Consider the following 20,133-nt stretch of genomic DNA (forward strand, 5'->3'; position numbering starts at 1 on the left):
GGACATTGATGGGAGTTGTAGTGGAGAGCCACAGGACCAGGGACATTGATGGACGTTGTAGTGGAGAGCCACAGGACCAGGGACATTGATGGGAGTTGTAGTGGAGAGCCACAGGACCAGGGACATTGATGGGAGTTGTAGTGGAGAGCCACAGGACCAGGGACATTGATGGGAGTTGTAGTGGAGAGCCACAGGACCAAGGACATTGATGGGAGTTTTAGTGGAGAGCCACAGGACCAGGGACATTGATGGGAGTTGTAGTGGAGAGCCACAGGACCAGGGACATTGATGGACGTTGTAGTGGAGAGCCACAGGACCAGGGACATTGATGGGAGTTGTAGTGGAGAGCCACAGGACCAGGGACATTGATGGGAGTTGTAGTGGAGAGCCACAGGACCAGGGACATTGATGGGAGTTGTAGTGGAGAGCCACAGGACCAAGGACATTGATGGGAGTTGTAGTGGAGAGCCACAGGACCAGGGACATTGATGGGAGTTGTAGTGGAGAGCTACAGGACCAGGGAAATTGATGGGAGTTGTAGTGGAGAGCCACAGGACCAGGGATATTGATGGGAGTTGTAGTGGAGTGCCACAGGACCAGGGACATTGATGGGAGTTGTAGTGGAGAGCCACAGGACCAGGGACATTGATGGGAGTTGTAGTGGAGAGCCACAGGACCACGGATATTGATGGGAGGTATAGTGTAGAGCCACAGGACCAGGGACAATGATGGGAGTTATAGTGGAGAGCCACAGGATCAGGGACATTGATGGAAGTTGTAGTGGAGAGCCACAGGACCAGGGACATTGATGGGAGTTGTAGTTTTGCCAGGGCCTGATGGGGGGCACCGCTCTGCCTGCCACAAGAAAGTAATACAACCAGCATCCAAACCACTGCCAGCAGCATAGGAGGAGGGTTGTTACAGTGTGTCACCCCACTAGTAAGCTACCAGCAATGAGTTTTGCAACCACTGAAGAACAAATATTGAATAAACATTGATATATGATACATATTTTTAGTCATTCCTATTTTTTTTTTAATATTCCTATTCAGTGACCTTATTAAACTTAACTTATTATACTGAGGAAAACAAACCAAACCAACAAAAACATAAGAAACTGTATAAATAAGGACTAGTTTTTTGCATTAAGGCAGTGGACTCCAAACTGTGGACCTCCTCCAGCTGTTTCAGAACCTGCAATAGTGGGATTGGAAGTTTTGTAACAGCTGGAGGAGGTCTCCAGATCAAAGACCACCGCTGTATGGAGTGAGGTGAGCCCCGCTCGTCCAGTAACTACGGTAATACTCCTTCACAACGAGACATACGGTGCGGTATCCTCTCGCGAGAGTTGGTTAGCAGTCGCAGCAGCTCTGAGCGGGACTCTTCAGTTCCCCCTGTAGCCGGGCAGTGTGTACGGGAGGCGGTGAGTGGCCGGTGTCATGTCTGCCTCATAGCGTCACGATGGGAGTAGTTGTTTCCCCTTCAGTAGTGTGTGCCATTTCCATAATGTCGTAGTGAACAGGTGTGCAACTACAAGTCCCAGCAGTTCAACTGAAGGAATGCTTCGACTTGTAGTCTCACAGCTTGGTCACGTGTACTGTTTTACTGGTCTGCAGTGCTGAGCTTTGTGCCCCATACACTGTCTTGACTTCCCTCCATTTTATTATAGACTAGATCAGTGTTTCCCAACCTGGGTGCCTCCAGCTGCTGCAAAACTACAACTCCCAGCATGCCTGTCGGCATGCTGGGAGTTGTAGTTTTGCAACAGCTGGAGGCACCCTGGTTGGGAAACACTGGACTAAATTGTATGCTTTTGGGGTCAGGTTGAGGGCTGAGTGACCCCGAATGGGCGGTGGAGCATTGTGATGTGAGAACGGTGAATCGTACCGGTAAATCCGCCACCGCCGCCGTGTTCTACGTGTTTTATGGTGGAATTACTGATGCGCTTCATTGGGACTCTAGTAGCCAATATAATGTGTTCTGTTTATGTCAATAAAGGTTCTAAGGCAATAGTCTGCAACTTTATAATACACGCCACAGCCTTCACCATTATAGACCAGCATACCCCCCCCCCCCCCCAAGCTGTGGCTCTTCAGCTGTTGGGGAAACTACAACTCACAGCATGCCCTGACAGCTTTTACCATTATAGACCAGTATACCCCCCCCCCCCCCCCCCAAATATGTAGCTCTTCAGCGGTTGGGAAACTACAACTCCCATCATGCCTTGACAGCCTTTGGGACTTGTGGTTTCCCAACAGCTAAAGAGCCACTGCAGGGCTGGGCACTGGTCTGTAATGGTGAAGGCTGTCAGGGCATGATGTCATTGCAGCAGCACTATTTCTAATTTAGGCAACCAGTGCACCCCAGTATGTTGGGACATCACAACTCCCACATGCCCTGACAGTTGCTGATATAGACCAGTGTCCCCCAAGCTGTGGCTGTTCAGCAGCTGTTGGGAAACTACAACTCCCAGTATGCCCTGATAGCCCCTGCCATTATAGACTAGTCTCCCCCTAGCTGCGGCTCTTCAGCTATTGGGAAACTACAACCCCCAGCATACCCTGATAGCTTTAACCATGATAGTCCAGTGTGCCCCAAGCTGTGGCTCTTCAGCTGTTTAGAGACTACAACTCCTGAAGGCTGTCAGGGCATAATAAGAGTTTTAGTTTTACACCAGCAACACTATTTTCAATCTAGGCAACCAGTGTCCCCCCAACCTGTTGGGACACTACAACCCCAGCATGCTTTTGGCAGCCTTTGCCATTAAAGACCAGCATCCCCCAATCTGTGGCTCCCCAGCTGATGCAAAACTACAACTCCCAGCATTACCTGACAGCCTATGCCATTATAGACCATTGCCTCCCCCACCTGTGTTTTTCCATTTGTTGCAAAACTACTATTCTGTTTGCTGTCAGGACATGATGGGAGTTGTAGTTTGGCAACAGCAACACTGTTTCCAGTCTGGGCACTGAGTATTCCCTAAGCTGCTGTTGCACAACTACTACTCCCGTTGTGACCTGGCATTTTTTTCATTTCAGGGCATGATGGCGGTCATAGTTTTGTAATAGCTGGAAAGCCAATGTTGTGTGAACTCAAAGACTGATACAATGTAGCACATGACCACTTCACTGAGAACTGGATACAAGTGTAGCAAGCTGTGTTTAGAAGTGTTAGGTCTTTGCAGATCTTCTCATTCACTGATTCAAAAATAGATAAGATTAAAATAATTTTGAAAGTGATTATTTAGAGAAATATATATATATATATATATATATATATATATATATATATATATATGCAAAGAGGTTCCGCAGCACTCCAAGTTAATTCAAATAAGTGATTTATTTATCCCATGCAGAAAAAAAGGTGATACAACGTTTCACCGGTCTCACACCGGCTTTTTCAAGCATCATGATTGAAAAAGCCGGTGTGAGACAGGTGAAACGTTGTATCACCTTTCTTCTGCATGGGATAAATTTGCATATATATATATATATATATTTCTCTAAATAATCAGTTTCAAAATTATGTTAATCTTATTTAGTTTTTGAATCAGTGAATGAGAAGATCTGCAAAGACCTAACACTACTTGTATATATATATATATATATATATATATATATATATATATATATATAATTTGTTATAAACCGTACTGCAGTCGGTCTTTACTTGCTTTTTTTTAAAAATAAAAGTTTCAAAATTAGAATACAAATCCAGCCAATATGTATTTGTTTCATTGTACAGTAAGTAGGATTACAGTGACAGAGGGCAAAGTGGCCAAAGTTATTTGTAAGGTCATATGGGAGGCTAAATACGTGCATTGTTGACATCAAGAAACAAAAACGTATAACAATCAAAACATAGATGTTAAAGGACATCTGCAGTGCAATATAACTTATCCCCTATCTGAAGGATAGGGGATAAGTTATAGATCGTGTGTGTGTGTGTGTGTGTGTGTGTGGGGGGGGGGGGGGGGGTCCGAACGCTTGGGCCGCAGAATGATGTGGCAGACATGCCCCCTCCATGTATCTCTATGGGGTACATGGAGGGGGCGTGTCGGCTGCTGCGTCATGCAGGGACGGAACGCCCCCTTTCAAGCATACTGCCGCATATAGGGGATAAGTTATATTGCACTACAGATGTCCTTTAAAGGGAAATTAACAGCAGCTTCACCTGCACTTACATGCTGGTACATTGGTGTTTCCCAAGCAGTGTGCCTCCAGCTGCTGCAAAACTACAACTCCCAGCATGCCCGGACAGCCAACGGCTGTCCCGGCATGCTGGGTGTTGTAGTTTTGCAACAGCTGGAGGCACACTGCTTGGGAAACACTGTGGTACAATCTAATAGTGCATGTGATGCTTTTTTTTTTTTTTTTCCCTATGTGGTCCCGTTCCTAAGCTATGCCTAAAAAACATAATATGTAAATGAGTTTCTTTGGTGCACTTCGCCCACTGTATCCCTTAAAGGGGTATTCCAGGAAAAAGCTTTTTTTTTTTTTTTTTTTTCAAACTGGCTCCAGAAAGTAAAAACAGATTTGTAAATTTCTTCTTTTACAAAATCTTAATTTTTTCAATAATTATCAGCTGCTGCAGTTGAGTTGTTATTTTCTGTCTGGCAACAGTGCTCTCTGCTGACATCTCTGCTTGTCTCTGGAACTGCACAGAGTAGAAGAGGTTTGCTATGGGGATTTGCTTCTAAACTGGGCGGTTCCCGAGACAGGTGTCATCAGAGAGCACTTAGACAGAAAGAACAACTCAACTTCAGCAGCAGCAGTACTGAAAAGATTAAGATTTTATAGAAGTAATTTAAAAATCTGTTTAACTTTCTGGAGCCAGTTGATATATATAAAAAAAGTTTTTTCCTGGATAACCCCTTTAAACAACATCTCCTTAATAAATATTTATCACCCTGCTCTAAAGCACTTAGCGGCTACATATACTACACCACTGAGAATCTGTTATGTTCCTCTATCAAACCAATATAATCCTTGTGTAAATAATTTATAGTAATTTTTAGCTCCTTTCCTAAATTTCAGGCCTTTTTGAAAAAACAGTCAAGATGGATGAAATGGAAGACAACACCACCGTCCTGTCTACGCTCCGGTCTTTTAATAAATTCCTCTCCCAGCCGTTTGAGGGTACTCCCCCCAGCGCCAATACCTCCAACACAAGCGGAGCTTCTTTACAGATGCAGTTTCAACAAAGATTCCTGGTAATTACTTATATAAGGGGTGGACGGATTACATTGTTTTTTTTCCACAGGGATTTTGCTACCATTGACTTCACTGGGTCTGAAGGAAAATCTGCAAATCTTCCTCTACTGCGAATTTTCTGCCGACCCATTGAAATCAATGGTAGCAAAATCCATTGCAGAATTTCTGCAGCAAATTGGCTGCGGAAATTCTGCAGGTAACCCGCCCGTGTGAAAGTACCCTAATGCTGGGATCACTGATTGCTAGTGTACCTGTCTCTTTAAAAAAAAAAAATACCTTTGACATGTCCTAAGGGCATCTCAAAAGTGTTGGTTGGTCAGGGTCTGAGTGTTAAGACCCCGAACAATTGTTAGGACGAGCAGGTAGAAAACTGCAGTTGACCGCGGCAATCCCATAGACTTAAATTGCGAGTTTTTCGTGCCTTTTGCACTCTTCTCCCAGCTAGACCCCGACTGAACAAAACTTTTGACATGTCTATACTACAGTGACGGTGCCTATTTAAATGTGTTATTCAGAAAGTGTTATCCTTTAAAGGGAAATTGACAGCTGTTTCATGCTGCCTGAACTACAGGTAGCATAAAACTGGCACCCTCACTACAATGGTTTACTCTAAAAAAAAAAAAAAAAAAAAAATTATAATAAACTGCCATGTTTCAGAAAAATCATAGTTCTGAAGATAAGCTGGGAACTGTGTGTACTGTCCAGGAGGCAAATCTTTGCAGTTGCTTTCTACCTTGCTGGAACTATGATTTCTATGGAAAGGCTATGTTGACACGGTGAAAATTTCGCAGAATGCCCGGAAAATGCGGGTTTGTTATGCCCGAGCTAGGACCGCTCCATAAACAGCAATGCATTTCCATGCAGATTCCGCCAGAAGAATTGACTTATAAATTTTTTCATTTGAGACCAGAATCATAATTTCTACCGTGGAAACATCTGTTCGAGGAAATTCTGCCATGTGAATGGTGCAGTAGAATCCCATTGGAAGCAGTGGGACTGCTTCATGTTTGCTGCGTGAACATGAAAAACAATGCAGGGTTCCCGTAGGATGCAATTTTGTATCTAGGTTTAATCTATATAAACCGCTAAATTTTTGCAGACATTTTTGCAGACTTCATAGCTGATACCATAGTCGGCATTTCTAGCTGATTCGTATAGTTGTATCAAATTTTCTCTGGTTACTTGCATTCTGGGACGTGTCATCTGTCCCACTTGGGTACACCAACAAACAGCAGATTCTTTTCACTGCAAATTCACATACATCACATACCAGTTTGTTGCAGAATTTAATATCTGTGTTTTTCCATGAAGAAAAACTCTGCAGGACGTGGATAAAATTTGTAAAATCCTATCCACATGAATAGTAGTAGTGTAATAGTCCACTGCAGATTGTATTCCTTATTATGGGTGTATTTACACTTACAGTATCCTGTGCATATTTATTGCACAGGATTTGAAGCTGCAGATTTTATGCTTAGGTTTCAATTGACTAAACACACATTCACATCTACAGCTTCAAATACTGCGCATGATACTGTATGTGTGACTACACCCTAAATCAGCTACATGTGAATACGCCATTAGTGCTCAGCTTTTAGGCTGTGCCTGTTGACAAGTAACAATATGGAAATTTTTGGAAATAAGTTCCTCTAAATGAAGGCGATGGTCCCCAAGTATTTTAATAAGGTTTTATTTGCAATGCGTTTCGATCCCGGAGAGATGCAAGATGCCTGATGATCCCTGTCCGGGATCGAAACGCGTTGCAAATAAAACCCTATTAAAATACTTGGGGACCAGCGCCTTCATTTATAGGAACTTATTTCCAAAAATGTCCATATTGCACTTCCACTGGATAGACTGACATCACCCGGGGAAGTTCCTCGTGGCAGCGGTCCGGCTGTTTCTCTCTCCAGACACTACTGTAGGTGTTGGGCCCTGGGCGCAACACCCAAGGGTAAGAACCCGTCTTTGTCTCTTTTCGGATACATCCGCCAAGCGGTCCTCACTCACCCCTTGTTGCTTTTTTCTCCTCTCTATATTTGTTGACAAGTAACAGTAACAGCCTGCACACTGCAGATTTAGCTCTTGTCTATAATACAGACTGTAATTTAGGGTTAGTACAAGTTAATGCTATGTATTTACAATTTACTACAACTTTTAAGGGAATATCTCATATTTTGAACGCCTTTTATATTGAGGTCAGTCTAGCTGGTTGTGTGTAGAAATCTCCCAAGAATTGTTGCCAAGGGTAGCTACGGGCTGCTATACATTTTATCTAAAGCAACTACTACAGGGCTGTGTAGTATTACATGTCGGACTTTGAAATGAAGGACATATTATTATAATACGTGGAGGAGATAGGTCACTGCTCTTTTAGGGGTCCTAATAGGGCATGTAGTTGTGTAAACGAATTTCACAACTTTGGTGTGTATATGTCTTGTTTAAAATAAAAATAAAAAAATGTCTATTGTTTGCTTCCTTTTTACAGCTGGAGGACCAGGCTGCACAGATTCGCTCAAAGTCACAATTTATTCAGGTGGAAAGAGAGAAGATTCAGATGGAGCTGAGCCATAAGCGGGCCCGTATTGAACTGGAAAAGGAAGCCAGTACTAATGCCATGAACTATGAGGTCTGATTTGTGTTGTCTGTGAAACTGGATCTCCTGTCACTTATATCACTTAAAGGGGTACTCCTTTGCTCAGCCTTTTGGAACAAACTGTTTCGAACAATGGAGCAGACCCAGGGAGCTTGTGGCGTCATAGCCCCGCCCCCTCATGATGTCACACCCGCCCCCTCAATGCAAGTCTATGGGAGGGGGCGTGACAGCCGTCACTCCCCCTCCCATAGACTTGCATTGAGGGCACGGGGTGTGACGTCATGAGGGGGCGGAGCTATGACACCACAAGCTCCCAGCTCCAGTGTTCGAAACAGTTTGTTCCAAAGGCTGAGCAGCGGAGTACCCCTTCAAGACTGTGTTCACATCACGGTTAGTTCCTCTGTGGCACAGGTACAATTTCTGAAGCCCAAATCGGCTTCAATCGTATCTGTGCATGGGACAAGCACAGAAGCATTCGCTCCTATGGCCAGAAAGGACCTGATCGTAGTCAGCTAGTGACTAAATTCTGGTCATTTTCCGGGCACCTCTATCTTTGGACTTGGACTGAAAAACATGGTAGATCATGTCCAAAGTCAGAGGCTGAAAAGCTATGGTGTGCTTTTTAGAGATGAGCGAACTTACAGTAAATTCGATTCGTCACAAACTTCTCGGCTCGGCAGTTGATGCCTTTTCCTGCATAAATTAGTTCAGCCTTCAGGTGCTCCGGTGGGCTGGAGACTCTTTCCTAGGAATGTATCCACCTTTTCCAGCCCACCGGAGCACCTGAAGGCTGAACTAATTTATGCAGGAAAAGGCATCAACTGCCGAGCCGAGAAGTTTGTGACGAATCGAATTTACTGTAAGTTCGCTCATCTCTAGTACTTTTATTTAGAATCAGTTGAACCAAATGAAAAACGAACTTTTAATAATAAACAGTAGCGTTCACCCAGTATGTGATTGCTGACAAACTAAAACTGTGGTCTAATGTGACTCGTACTCCATGCAGTTACCTTTACCACTCTACAACCAGTGCTACAAACAATCCAAATACATAGGAGACAAAAAAAGAAGAAAATGTGAACTAACTTTTACCACACTTGCACCCTGTTTATCCCTTTCTGGGCAAGTGGAAGATCGCCCTAAAGAGAGACACCAAACAAAAATCTTATCCTGCTAAGCTCTAGATTTCCCTGACCCCCATACATGTTTCAGCCTTTTTTTTATATCGGTCTCTTTAGGGGGGGGCAGTGGACTGGTATCAGGATTTTAGCAAAAAAGTGCAAATGGTATAGGTTGATATTAAGATACACATTGGTATAAACAAGTAAAGGCAGTGCATATCAAAGTTGACTATAGTTCAATAGAATACGTAGCAATACACAAATCTTTTTTTTTTTTGGGTCAGTATTTGTAGCCAAAACCATGAGTGGGGCAGATTTGCACCTTTTTCTTTGTTTTGAACCCACTGGTTTTGGCTAACAATACTGATCAAAGTACAATATGTGAACTCAGCCTCATTGTTGTAATAATATTTATTATAAAATCATGGAATCAATGTATGTTGCAGAGGTTAAAGGGGTACTCAGGTGGAAAATTTTTTTTAAATGAACTGGTGCCAGAAAGTTAAACAGATTTGTAAATTACTTTGATTAAAAAATCTTAATCCTTTTAGTACTTTTTAGCAGCTGCATGCTACAGAGGAAAGTTTTCCACAGTGCTCTCTGCTGACACCTGTGTCCATGTAAGGAACTGTCCAGAGTAGCATAGGTTTGCTATGGGGATATTCTCCTGCTCTGGACAGTTCCTGATATGGGCATCCATTTAGTGTCATTTGGGCTTAATTTATGTCTACAGAAGTTGTGCAGGTTTCTATGTGGCATATTTGCAAAAAGAGAAAAAAGACTTTAGCAAAAGTACTGACCTGATGTTATCTGGCAGCTTTCAATGTACAAAATGTTAAAGACGCCCCCTTCCAAAACTTGCCAGCCCGGAGAAAACCTGTAAGAAATTGCATTACTTTTTCACCATTTCACACACGAATCACCATTTTTTGTGTTATATGTAAATTATTTTTTTAAATAAATGCACCACTTAAATAGATAATACAATAAGGTAATCCACGGATGTCTTGAGGCTGTGAGCACATCATCATCTGCAGTAATTACTCTCCTCTTCCTATTTGCACAGCCCTGAATGGCAGAATGAATGCATACTGAAATGTTATAATATTACCATAACAACTCATGAGATATTAGCATTCTGAAAAGTTATAATTTTTTTTCCAGCGGGAAGCGGACAGAAACCAAGATCTGCTTACGCGCATCAAAGCTCTAGAGGAGAAGGAAATGGAATTTCAAAGTAAACTCCAGGAGCAGACTGAAATGTATAAGTCCTCTAAGAAGACAATAGAATTGCAGAGCAAGAAACTCATTGAAAAAGAGAACAAACTCGCTGAGGCCAATGAGGTACAAATACCTTGGAACACATGGAAGTCCTTATCACAGTGTTTCCCAACCAGGGTGCCTCCAGATGTTGCAAAGCTACAACTCCCAGCATGCCTGGACAGCAAAAGGCTGTCCAGACATGCTGGGAGTTGTAGTTTTGCAACATCTGGAGGCACCCTGGTTAGGAAACACTGCCTTATCATGTGTTGGCAAAGAAGAGGTGGCCACTGTCTATGGTAGAGATAGAAACAGCTGAGCACCCCCTTTAACACGTGTAGTATAATCAGAATAAAGCTGGCCATGTATATTAGGCAGATGTTGCTAGATCTGCTGTCAGTCTGATCTGTATGGGAGAAGGCTACCTGTCACCTAGGAAAACAGGGATCTGACAGTGTGTCTGCTCAGTTGTTTGCCAACCTGAGGCTTTTTAGCTGTTGCAAACCTACATGCTATCAAGACATGCTGGGAGTTGTAGTTTTGCCAGCACCCTGGTTGGGAAACACTGTCCCAGGTTATAGGCATTGCCAGAAGTGTCTACTAATTGTCCATCCCCTTCTCCCTTTCGTAGTAAGCCTCTTTTACATTTAGTATTTTGGTCAGTATTTGGACCAAATACATATACATATATCTATACACATTGGGGGAGATTTATCAAAACCTGTCCAGAGGAAAAGTTGCCCAGTTGCCCATAGCAACCAATCAGATCGCTTCTTTCATTTTGAAGAGGCCTTGTTAAAAATGAAAGAAGCGATCTGATTGGTTCCTATGGGCAACTGGGCAACTTTTCCTCTGGACAGGTTTTGATACTTATGTATGGCCAAGGTAATTAAATAATAAATTCCTTATTATAAACCTATATATCTATTTATAGCATCAATAACCTGAGTGTCTCCATACATAAAATGAATTTGAAGAAAATAGTCAGGCTTGAATCCTGTCTGCTATGGTCTGCTCTCTAGCACCTGCCATGTTACCCCAATTCTTTTCTGATTTATTTAGGCTATCAGTGTGTTAAAGGGGAAAGTATCTGAACTCCAGTTGAAGGTCATGAATCAAGAAATGCAAATAAAAACTCAGGAAACCGAGAAGCAGGAGCTGAACGAACAGCTGGAAATTCTGCGCAAGTAAGTGTTGTATCCACAAGCTTTATAATTTTGTGCCCCTTAATTTGTGATAAATGACAGCAAAAATTTAAATTCCATAGAAAGAATGGTGTTTCCATGGAAAATTAAAAGGATTGTCTAGGATTAGAAAAGCATGGCAGCTGCCTTTCCTAAAGGGTTAAACAGTGTAAAAATATGTCATTGCCTAGACTAATGATAGGACATCAATATCAGATCAGGGGATCCTAGAGCCGTCAGCTGAATGACGCGGCCATGACACTTGTGCGAGCACCGCAACCTCTTTAGTGTTAACCTCAGATTGGACCTGCAATTGCCATTGTGCAAGTTACTGCAACTTTATTCTGTTTATTTCAGTTTACCTTGGATAATATGGTGATAGCTAGAATAAGAAATAGCAGCCATTGAAAAGGCTGCAGTGCTCACACGAGTGCCACAGCCTCTTCAGTCAGCTGTTTGGTGGGTATGCTGGGAGTTGGACTACCACCAAACTATTAATTTAAACAATGTCTCAGCTTCCCGTGATTGTGTCTAGTGTTGCAGCTTGAAGTGATTGAGCTGTAATGCCACATACAATCTTCATGCGATATCGTAGCAAGTGGGGGTCTTCAGTTGTACCTGCAATCATAGATATGTGAAAAAAACTGAAGTTCTTCATTATTGACAACTCAAAAACTATGTCAATAATATAGGATGGAAACATTAACCCCTTAAAGGGGTACTCCGGTGGAAATCTTTTTATATTTTTTTAAATCAACTGGTGCCAGAAAGTAAAACATATTTGTAAATTACTTCTATTAAAAAATCTTAATCCTTCCAGTACTTATTAGCTGCTGAATACTACAGAGGGAATTCTTTTCTTTTTGGAATACTTATCACAGTGCTCTCTGCAGGAGTAGGAGAAAATCCCATTAGCAAGCATACGCTGCTCTGGACAGTTCCTAAAATGGACAGAGATGTCAGCAGAGAGCACTGTGCTTGTGATGTCAGCAGAGAAAAAAGAATGTTCCAAAAAGAAAATTTCCTCTGTAGTATTCAGCAGCTATGAAGTACTTGAAGGATTAAGATCTTTTAATAGAAGTAATTTACCAATTTGTTTAACTTTCTGGCACCAGTTGATAAAAAAAAAAAGTTTTCCACCAGAGTATCCCTTTAACCCCTTAAGGACCAGGCCATTTTATACCTTAAGGACCGGAGCGTTTTTTGCAATTCTGACCACTGTCACTTTAAACATTAATAACTCTGGGATGCTTTTAGTTATCATTCTGATTCCGAGATTGTTTTTTCGTGACATATTCTACTTTAACTTAGTGGTAAAATTTTATGGTAACTTGCATCCTTTCTTGGTGAAAAATCCCAAAATTTGATGAAAAAATTGAAAATTTTGAATTTTTCTAACTTTGAAGCTCTCTGCTTGTAAGGAAAATGGATATTCAAAATAAAACATTTTTAGGTTCACATATACAATATGTCTACTTTATGTTTGCATCATAAAATTTATGAGTTTTTACTTTTGGAAGACACCAGAGGGCTTCAAAGTTCAGCAGCAATTTGGAAATTTTTCACAAAATTTTCAAACTCGCTATTTTTCATGGACCAGTTCAGGTTTGAAGTGGATTTGAAGGGTCTTCATATTAGAAATACCCCATAAATGACCCCATTATAAAAACTACACCCCCCAAAGTATTCAAAATGACATTCAATAAGTGTATTAACCCTTTAGGTGTTTCACAGGAATAGCAGAAAAGTGAAGGAGAAAATTCACAATCTTAATTTTTTACACTCTCATGTTCTTGTAGACCCAATTTTTGAATTTTTGCAAGGGGTAAAAAGGAGAAAATTTTTACTTGTATTTGAAACCCAATTTCTCTCGAGTAAGCACATACCTCATATGTCTATGTTAATTGTTCGGCGGGCGCAGTAGAGGGCTCAGAAGGGAAGGAGCGTCAAATGGTTTTTGGGCGGCATGCCGCATTTAGGAAGCCCCTATGGTGCCAGGACAGCAAAAAAACACACATAGCATACCATTTTGGAAACTAGACCCCTCAGGGAACGTAACAAGGGGTAAAGTGAACCTTAATACCCCACAGGTGATTCACGACTTTTGCATATGTAAAAAAATAAATAAAAATGTTTTACCTAAAATGCTTGGTTTCCCAAAAATGTTACATTTTTAAAAAGGATAATAGCAGAAAATACCCCCCAAAATTTTAAGCCCAATTTCTCCCGATTCAGAAAACACCCCATATGGGGGTGAAAAGTGCTCTGCTGGCGCACTACGGGTCTCAGAAGAGAAGGAGTCACATTTGGCTTTTTGAAAGCAAATTTTGCTCTGGGGGCATGCCGCATTTAGGAAGCCCCTATGGTGCCAGAACCGCAAAAAAAAAACACATGGCATACCATTTTGGAAACCAGACCCTTCGGGGAACATAAAAAGGGGTAAAGTGAACCTTAATACCCTACAGGTGTTTCACGACTTCTGCATATGTTAAAAAAAAAAAAAAAAAAAGTTTTACCTAAAATGCTTGGTTTCCCAAAATTTTTACATTTTTAAAAAGGGTAATAGCAGAAAATACCCCCCAAAATTTGAAGCCCAAATTCTCCCGATTCAGAAAACACCCCATATGGGGGTGAGAAGTGCTCTGCTGGCGCACTACAGGTCTCAGAAGAGAAGGAGTCACATTTGGCTTTTTGAAAGCAAATTTTGCTCTGGGGGCATGCCGCATTTAGGAAGCCTTTATGGTGCCAGAACCACAAAAAAAAACCACATGACATACCATTTTGGAAACCAGACCCCTCGGGGAACGTAAAAAGGGGTAAAGTGAACCTTAATACCCTACAGGTGTTTCACGACTTTTGCATATGTTAAAAAAAAAAAAATTTTTTACCTAAAATGCTTGGTTTCCCAAAATTTTTACATTTTTAAAAAGGGTAATAGCAGAAAATACCCCCCAAAATTTGAAGCCCAATTTCTCCCGATTCAGAAAACACCCCATATGGGGGTGAGAAGTGCTCTGCTGGCGCACTACAGGTCTCAGAAGAGAAGGAGTCACATTTGGCTTTTTGAAAGCAAATTTTGCTCTGGGGGCATGCCGCATTTAGGAAGCCCCTATGGTGCCAGGACAGCAAAAAAAACACACATGGCATACCATTTTGGAAACTAGACCCCTCGGGGAACGTAACAAGGGGTAATGTGAACCTTAATACCCCACAGGTGATTCACAACTTTTGCATATGTAAAAAAAATAAAATATTTTTTTACCTAAAATGTTGGTTTCCCAAAAATTTTTGATTTTTAAAAAGGGTAATAGCAGAAAATACCCCCCATAATTTGTTACACAATTTCTCCCGAGTACGGCGATACCCCATATGTGACCCTAAACTGTTGCCTTGAAATACGACAGGGCTCCAAAGTGAGAGCGCCATGCGCATTTGAGGCCTAAATTAGGGATTGCATAGGGGTGGACATAGGGGTATTCTACGCCAGTGATTCCCAAATAGGGTGCCTCCAGCTGTTGTAAAAGTCCCAGCATGCCTGGACAGTCAGTGGCTATCTGGTAATACTGGGAGTAGTTGTTTTGCAACAGCTGGAGGCTCCGTTTTGGAAACAGTGGCGTACCAGACGTTTTTCATTTTTATTGGGGAGGGGAGGGGGGCTGTGTAGGGGTATGTGTATATGTAGTGTTTTTTACTTTTTATTTTATTTTGTGGTAGTGTAGTGTAGTGTTTTTAGGGTACAGTCACACGGGCGGGGGTTCACAGTAGTTTCTCGCTGGCAGTTTGAGCAGCGGCAGAAAATTTGCCTCAGCTCAAACTTGCAGCCGGATACTTACTGTAATCCTCCGCCCATGTGAGTGTACCCTGTACATTCACATTGGGGGGGGGGGACATCCAGCTGTTGCAAAACTACAACTCCCAGCATGTACGGTCTATCAGTGCATGCTGGGAGTTGTAGTTTTGCAACAGCTGGAGGCTCCGTTTTGGAAACTGGCGTACCAGACGTTTTTCATTTTTATTGTAGGGGTATGTGTAGATGTAGTGTTTTTTTACTTTTTATTTTATTGTGTGTTAGTGTAGTGTTTTTAGGGTACAGTCGCACGGGCGGGGGGTTCACAGTAGTTTCTCGCTGGCAGCTTGAGCTGCAGCAGAAAATTTGCTGCAGCTCAAACTTGCAGCCGGATACTTACTGTAATCCTCCGCCCATGTGAGTGTACCCTGTACATTCACATTGGTGGGGGGGGGGGACATCCAGCTGTTGCAAAACTACAACTCCCAGCATGTACGGTCTATCAGTGCATGCTGGGAGTTGTAGTTTTGCAACAGCTGGAGACACACAGGTTGTGAAACACCGAGTTTGACAACAAACTCAGTGTTTTGCAACCAGTGTGCCTTCAGCTGTTGCAAAAGCTACAACCCCCAGCATGTACGGACAGCGAAAGGGCATGCTGGGTGTTGTAGTTATGCAACAGCCGGAGGCATACTACTTTGGCTGGGGATGCTGGGGATTGTAGTTATGCAACAGCTGGAGACCCACTGGTTTGCTACTTAACTCAGTGTGCCTTCAGCTGTTGCAAAACTACAACTCTCAGCAGTCACCGACAGCCAACGGGCATGCTGGGAGTTGTAGTTATGCAACCAGCAGATGCACCACTACAACTCCCAGCATGCCCTTAAGCTGTTTGTGCAAGCTGGGAGTTGTAGTTACACAACAGCTGAAGGTACACTTTTCCATAGAAAGAATGTGCCTCCAGCTGTTGCAAAACCATAAGTCCCAGCATGCCCATAAGTGCATGCTGGGAGTTGTGGTGGTCTGCCTCCTCCTGTTGCATAACTACAGCTCCCAGCATGCCCTTTTTGCATGCTGGGAGCTGTTGCTAAGCAACAGCAGGAGGCTGTCACTCACCTCCTGCTGCTGCTTGATTGTCGCGCAGGTCAGTCCCGCCGCCGCCGCCGTCGTCGCTCCTGGGGTCCCGATCCCAACATTAACGCCGGGGATCGGGGTCCCCAGCACCGGGGGTCGTCTTCCCGCACCCGCTCACGTCCTCCGGAAGAGGGGCGGAGCGGGTGCGGGAGTGACACCCGCAGCAGGCGCCCTGATTCGTCGGCCGGTAATCCGGCCGACGAATCAGGGCGATCGTGAGGTGGCACCAGTGCCACCTCACTCCTGCTGGCTCTGGCTGTTCGGGGCCGTCTCTGACAGCCCCGATCAGCCAGTAATTCCGGGTCACCGGGTCACTGGAGACCCGATTGACCCGGAATCGCCGCAGATCGCTGGACTGAATTGTCCAGCGATCTGCGGCCATCGCCGACATGGGGGGGCATAATGACCCCCCTGGGCGATATGCCACGATGCCTGCTGAACGATTTCAGCAGGCATCGGGCACTGGCTCCCCTCCGGCTAGCGGCGGGGGGCCGGGAAAGGACAGGACGTACTCCTACGTCCTCGGTCCTTAAGGACTCGGAAATGGGAGCGTAGGAGTACGTCCATTGTCCTTAAGGGGTTAAGGACTAATTTTCTACCCTAATGACCATGCTCTCTTTTTGATTTAATTTTTTTATTTGACATGTGTCTCTTTAAATGGAGTGATTCTGAAATAGTTTTTTCGTGACATATTGTGGTGAATTTTGGAAAATTTCTGGCTTTAAAATTTTTTTTTAATATTTTTATGGTGGTCACTGTGCGGTAAAAGTGATGTTATATTTATTCTGTGGGTCGATACGATTATACCCATTTTATATATTTTTTTATGTTCTTTTTCCTTTTCTGAGCAAGATTCTTTTATTTCCCTTTTTTGTGTTATTATTTTCTGAAAGCCGGAACTTTATTTTTTGTACGACGCCATAGAGGGAGGGCTTATTTTTTGCGGAACAAGCTGTACTTTTTATTATCATAATTTTTGCGATACCTGCTACCTTTTTGATCTTTTTTTAATCCTGCGATTTGTACCAAAATTGGCGAATTTTGCACTTTTTTTTGTTGTTGTTTTTTTACGGTATTCACCGTGCGGGATAATATACATTATAACTTTATAGTACATGTCATTATGGGAATGGCAATACCTAGTATGGATATGATTTGTGTATTTATTTTTTATTTTTTTTATGATAATACAGGGCTTTTGCTGGGAAAGGGCCATTTATAAAAAATGTTTTTATACTTTATCCTTTAATTGAAGAACCTTTTAAATTTTTTTTTTTTTTACTTTTTACCGGTTCTACTGTACTGCAGCACAGTATGACCTGATGAGCTACACACTATAGCCTGTGCATTCCAGCCTCTGGCTGGATCTCACAGGCTTCTGTAGCAGGCATACAGGAGGTCATCATCTGACCTCCTGCTGGCATAGCAACCAGCGGCGACCTGCGATTGTATCGCAGCGCCGACGTTAGTGAACAGGGGGAGCACCCTCCCCCTGTCAACACCATAGATACCGTGATCAGGATTGATGACGGCATCTATGGGGGTTAATGCTGCCGGGACCGGCACGACCCCGACTGCGAATGACAGCCTGTTCGCTAGTACATATGCATACGTCCAGTTGTGCTAACAAGCTGGCAACTTGGATGTATGCATATTGCTTTAAAAATTCTCAACCTTTATATGTTTTTAATGTGATTGAAAAACTGGCCACTAGGTGGCTCTGTCAGGTTCCCTGCCCAAGTCAAACAGTTTGGTCTACTCCCGGCCTGACAGGAGACCAAACTCAGTAAGTGCGTGCAGGGCATGGCAAGGCACAGCTCTCGCAGACTTCATTGCTGTCGTACTTGCTGGGGAACGCCCACTTTCTCCTACCGGGAGCTCACACAATGTGAGCAAGGGGAAAGGTATAATACACAGCAAACCTCATTTTGGCAGTGGATATATGTTTTGAAAATTTTACAATGAAGAAAATCACAAAACTATGGTAAACAAACTTTGCAGGACCTGGAGAAAAATATTACTTGCATCTTAATTGTTTTTATTTTATAGTAAAAGTCCCCTTTTACAATCAATGTGTGGTGTCCCGGTACCGTATTGCATCCAGTACCTAGTGTAGCGGTCCCCAAAGTCAGAGTAACTACGTTCAGGTAGGGTTCCTCAGGTGGGGCAACCCTAGTCGCCTCTCCTTAAGTTTAACTTTAGTATTAATAAGTGTATATATTAATATTTATATCTATATTGTTTAGAAATGTGTAGTACTTACCTTGTTCAGCGTTGCAGGACCTTCGGTCATGTGACCATGCTGGTAACCTCTATGGTATGTTGCAGGACCTTATGAGGTCCTTGGGTCACGTGTTACCCACAAATCTCTGCAATGGTGATTGACATCCGTATGGACCAATTGGCGTTAGTCCAGTCCCTGCCCATATAAGGGTTGCTGGTCTTGTGGATGCCGGACTAACAGGACGGTGTGCTACGCAACTTTCAAAGACGCGCTAGGCCTCAAAACCTACGGCCTCAGCAGGACCAAAAATCATGAGTTTTACTCTTAATTCCTGCTAATGCTAGCCTGACTGCTGGACCGCAACTAATTCCCCTAAATCCAGTGGAGCAGCGCAATAGACTAAAGACTTTTAAAGCTAAAGTCCCAACCATTGTCAATCTCCAAAAGGAAGCTGTATTGATGAGAGACTGTTATGTTAATGAAGTGTACAGAAAATCTTCAGTAAAGTTAACGCTGTTTACAGAAGCTCTCCGGTTCTCCGGTTGTGGACAATCCATTATTATTCATTACCTCAAACCTATTATCGTCTACCTCCCTATCGTTCCTGGGAAGGGCGGCGGTAGGAAAAGCTTGATTGAGGAGCCCTCACCCTGGTGTCTCGAATAGCAAGGCTTAACAAGCACCCTTTAATACCCGCAAAGCTACACTCCCCATACCCCACATCCCCCAGGCTACCACAAATGCCTAAACCTTACGTGGGTTTCCCAACCAATGGGTTTCTCCAGTTGTTTTGTGCTTTTTGCAATAGCTGGAGGCACAGTAGTTGGGAAACACTGATTCATAGAGTAAATTCGAGGAAACTCTTTGGACATAGATGACATGGCTTTGTTCTTGGTCGTATATTTATGTAATGTATATTGCTGCGTGTTTTTCAGGAAGATGCAGGATAGCACTCACACAACACAGGCTTTACAGGAACTTCAGGTGTTAACTACAGACTATGAATTAAAGATAAAGGTTGGTAAACTACTGATGTATATTACTGTGGCAAATGGCATCTTAACAACAACCTTACTGTATATCCTTGTAAATCATATCAAACGTACATGCAAAAATAAAAACCAGGTTCAGATGCTAAATAAAAAAAAAAATGTCCTAGATATATGTCAAAAAATTGATTGGGTGAGGCTTGGGTGCTGAGACCCCAATGATGGCTAGAACATATGAGGAGAAGGGCACAGATGAATGCTTCTTTCCTCATGTCCTCATCACTGCAAAAGATTGACTCCATAGACTTTATGTAGAATTAGTTTTCTGAAGCCAGGAGAGAGAAGTGTTTAGCTGAGCCCTTATACCAGTTTATTTTAGCAATCAGTGGTGGTGGTGAGGGGGTGTCTCAATTCCCTGACCCCGATGGATCAAAGCTTCTGGCATGTCTCTGTGATTGAGAAACAGCACCAAGGAAAACACATTGAGGCAGGTTTATTAAAGGGGTACTCCGCTGCTCAGCGTTTGGAACAAACCGTTCCGAACTCTGGAGCCGGCGCCGGCAGCTTGTGACATCATAACCCAGCCCCCCTCATTCCGTCACTCCCCACACCCTCAATGCAA

General features: G+C 43.0%; 1 protein-coding gene across 4 annotated transcripts in view; it reads left to right on the forward strand.

Annotated features, from left to right (window-relative positions):
- The first annotated feature begins 1,318 nt into the window (after positions 1-1,318).
- Positions 1,319-20,133, forward strand: part of MAD1L1 (mitotic arrest deficient 1 like 1) — a 790,601-nt gene continuing 771,786 nt past the window's right edge. For all 4 annotated transcript variants that reach the window (XM_056535643.1, XM_056535644.1, XM_056535642.1 and 1 more), the window contains exons 1-6: positions 1,319-1,423; positions 5,040-5,215; positions 7,705-7,845; positions 10,098-10,277; positions 11,256-11,380; positions 19,458-19,539. In XM_056535643.1, coding sequence (XP_056391618.1) covers positions 5,063-5,215; positions 7,705-7,845; positions 10,098-10,277; positions 11,256-11,380; positions 19,458-19,539 — 681 coding nt within the window. In that variant the 5' untranslated portion in view covers positions 1,319-1,423; positions 5,040-5,062. The remainder of the gene's footprint in view (positions 1,424-5,039; positions 5,216-7,704; positions 7,846-10,097; positions 10,278-11,255; positions 11,381-19,457; positions 19,540-20,133) is intronic.

The sequence above is a fragment of the Hyla sarda genome, chromosome 8, assembly GCF_029499605.1.
Source record: "Hyla sarda isolate aHylSar1 chromosome 8, aHylSar1.hap1, whole genome shotgun sequence".
NCBI lineage: Eukaryota > Metazoa > Chordata > Amphibia > Anura > Hylidae > Hyla > Hyla sarda.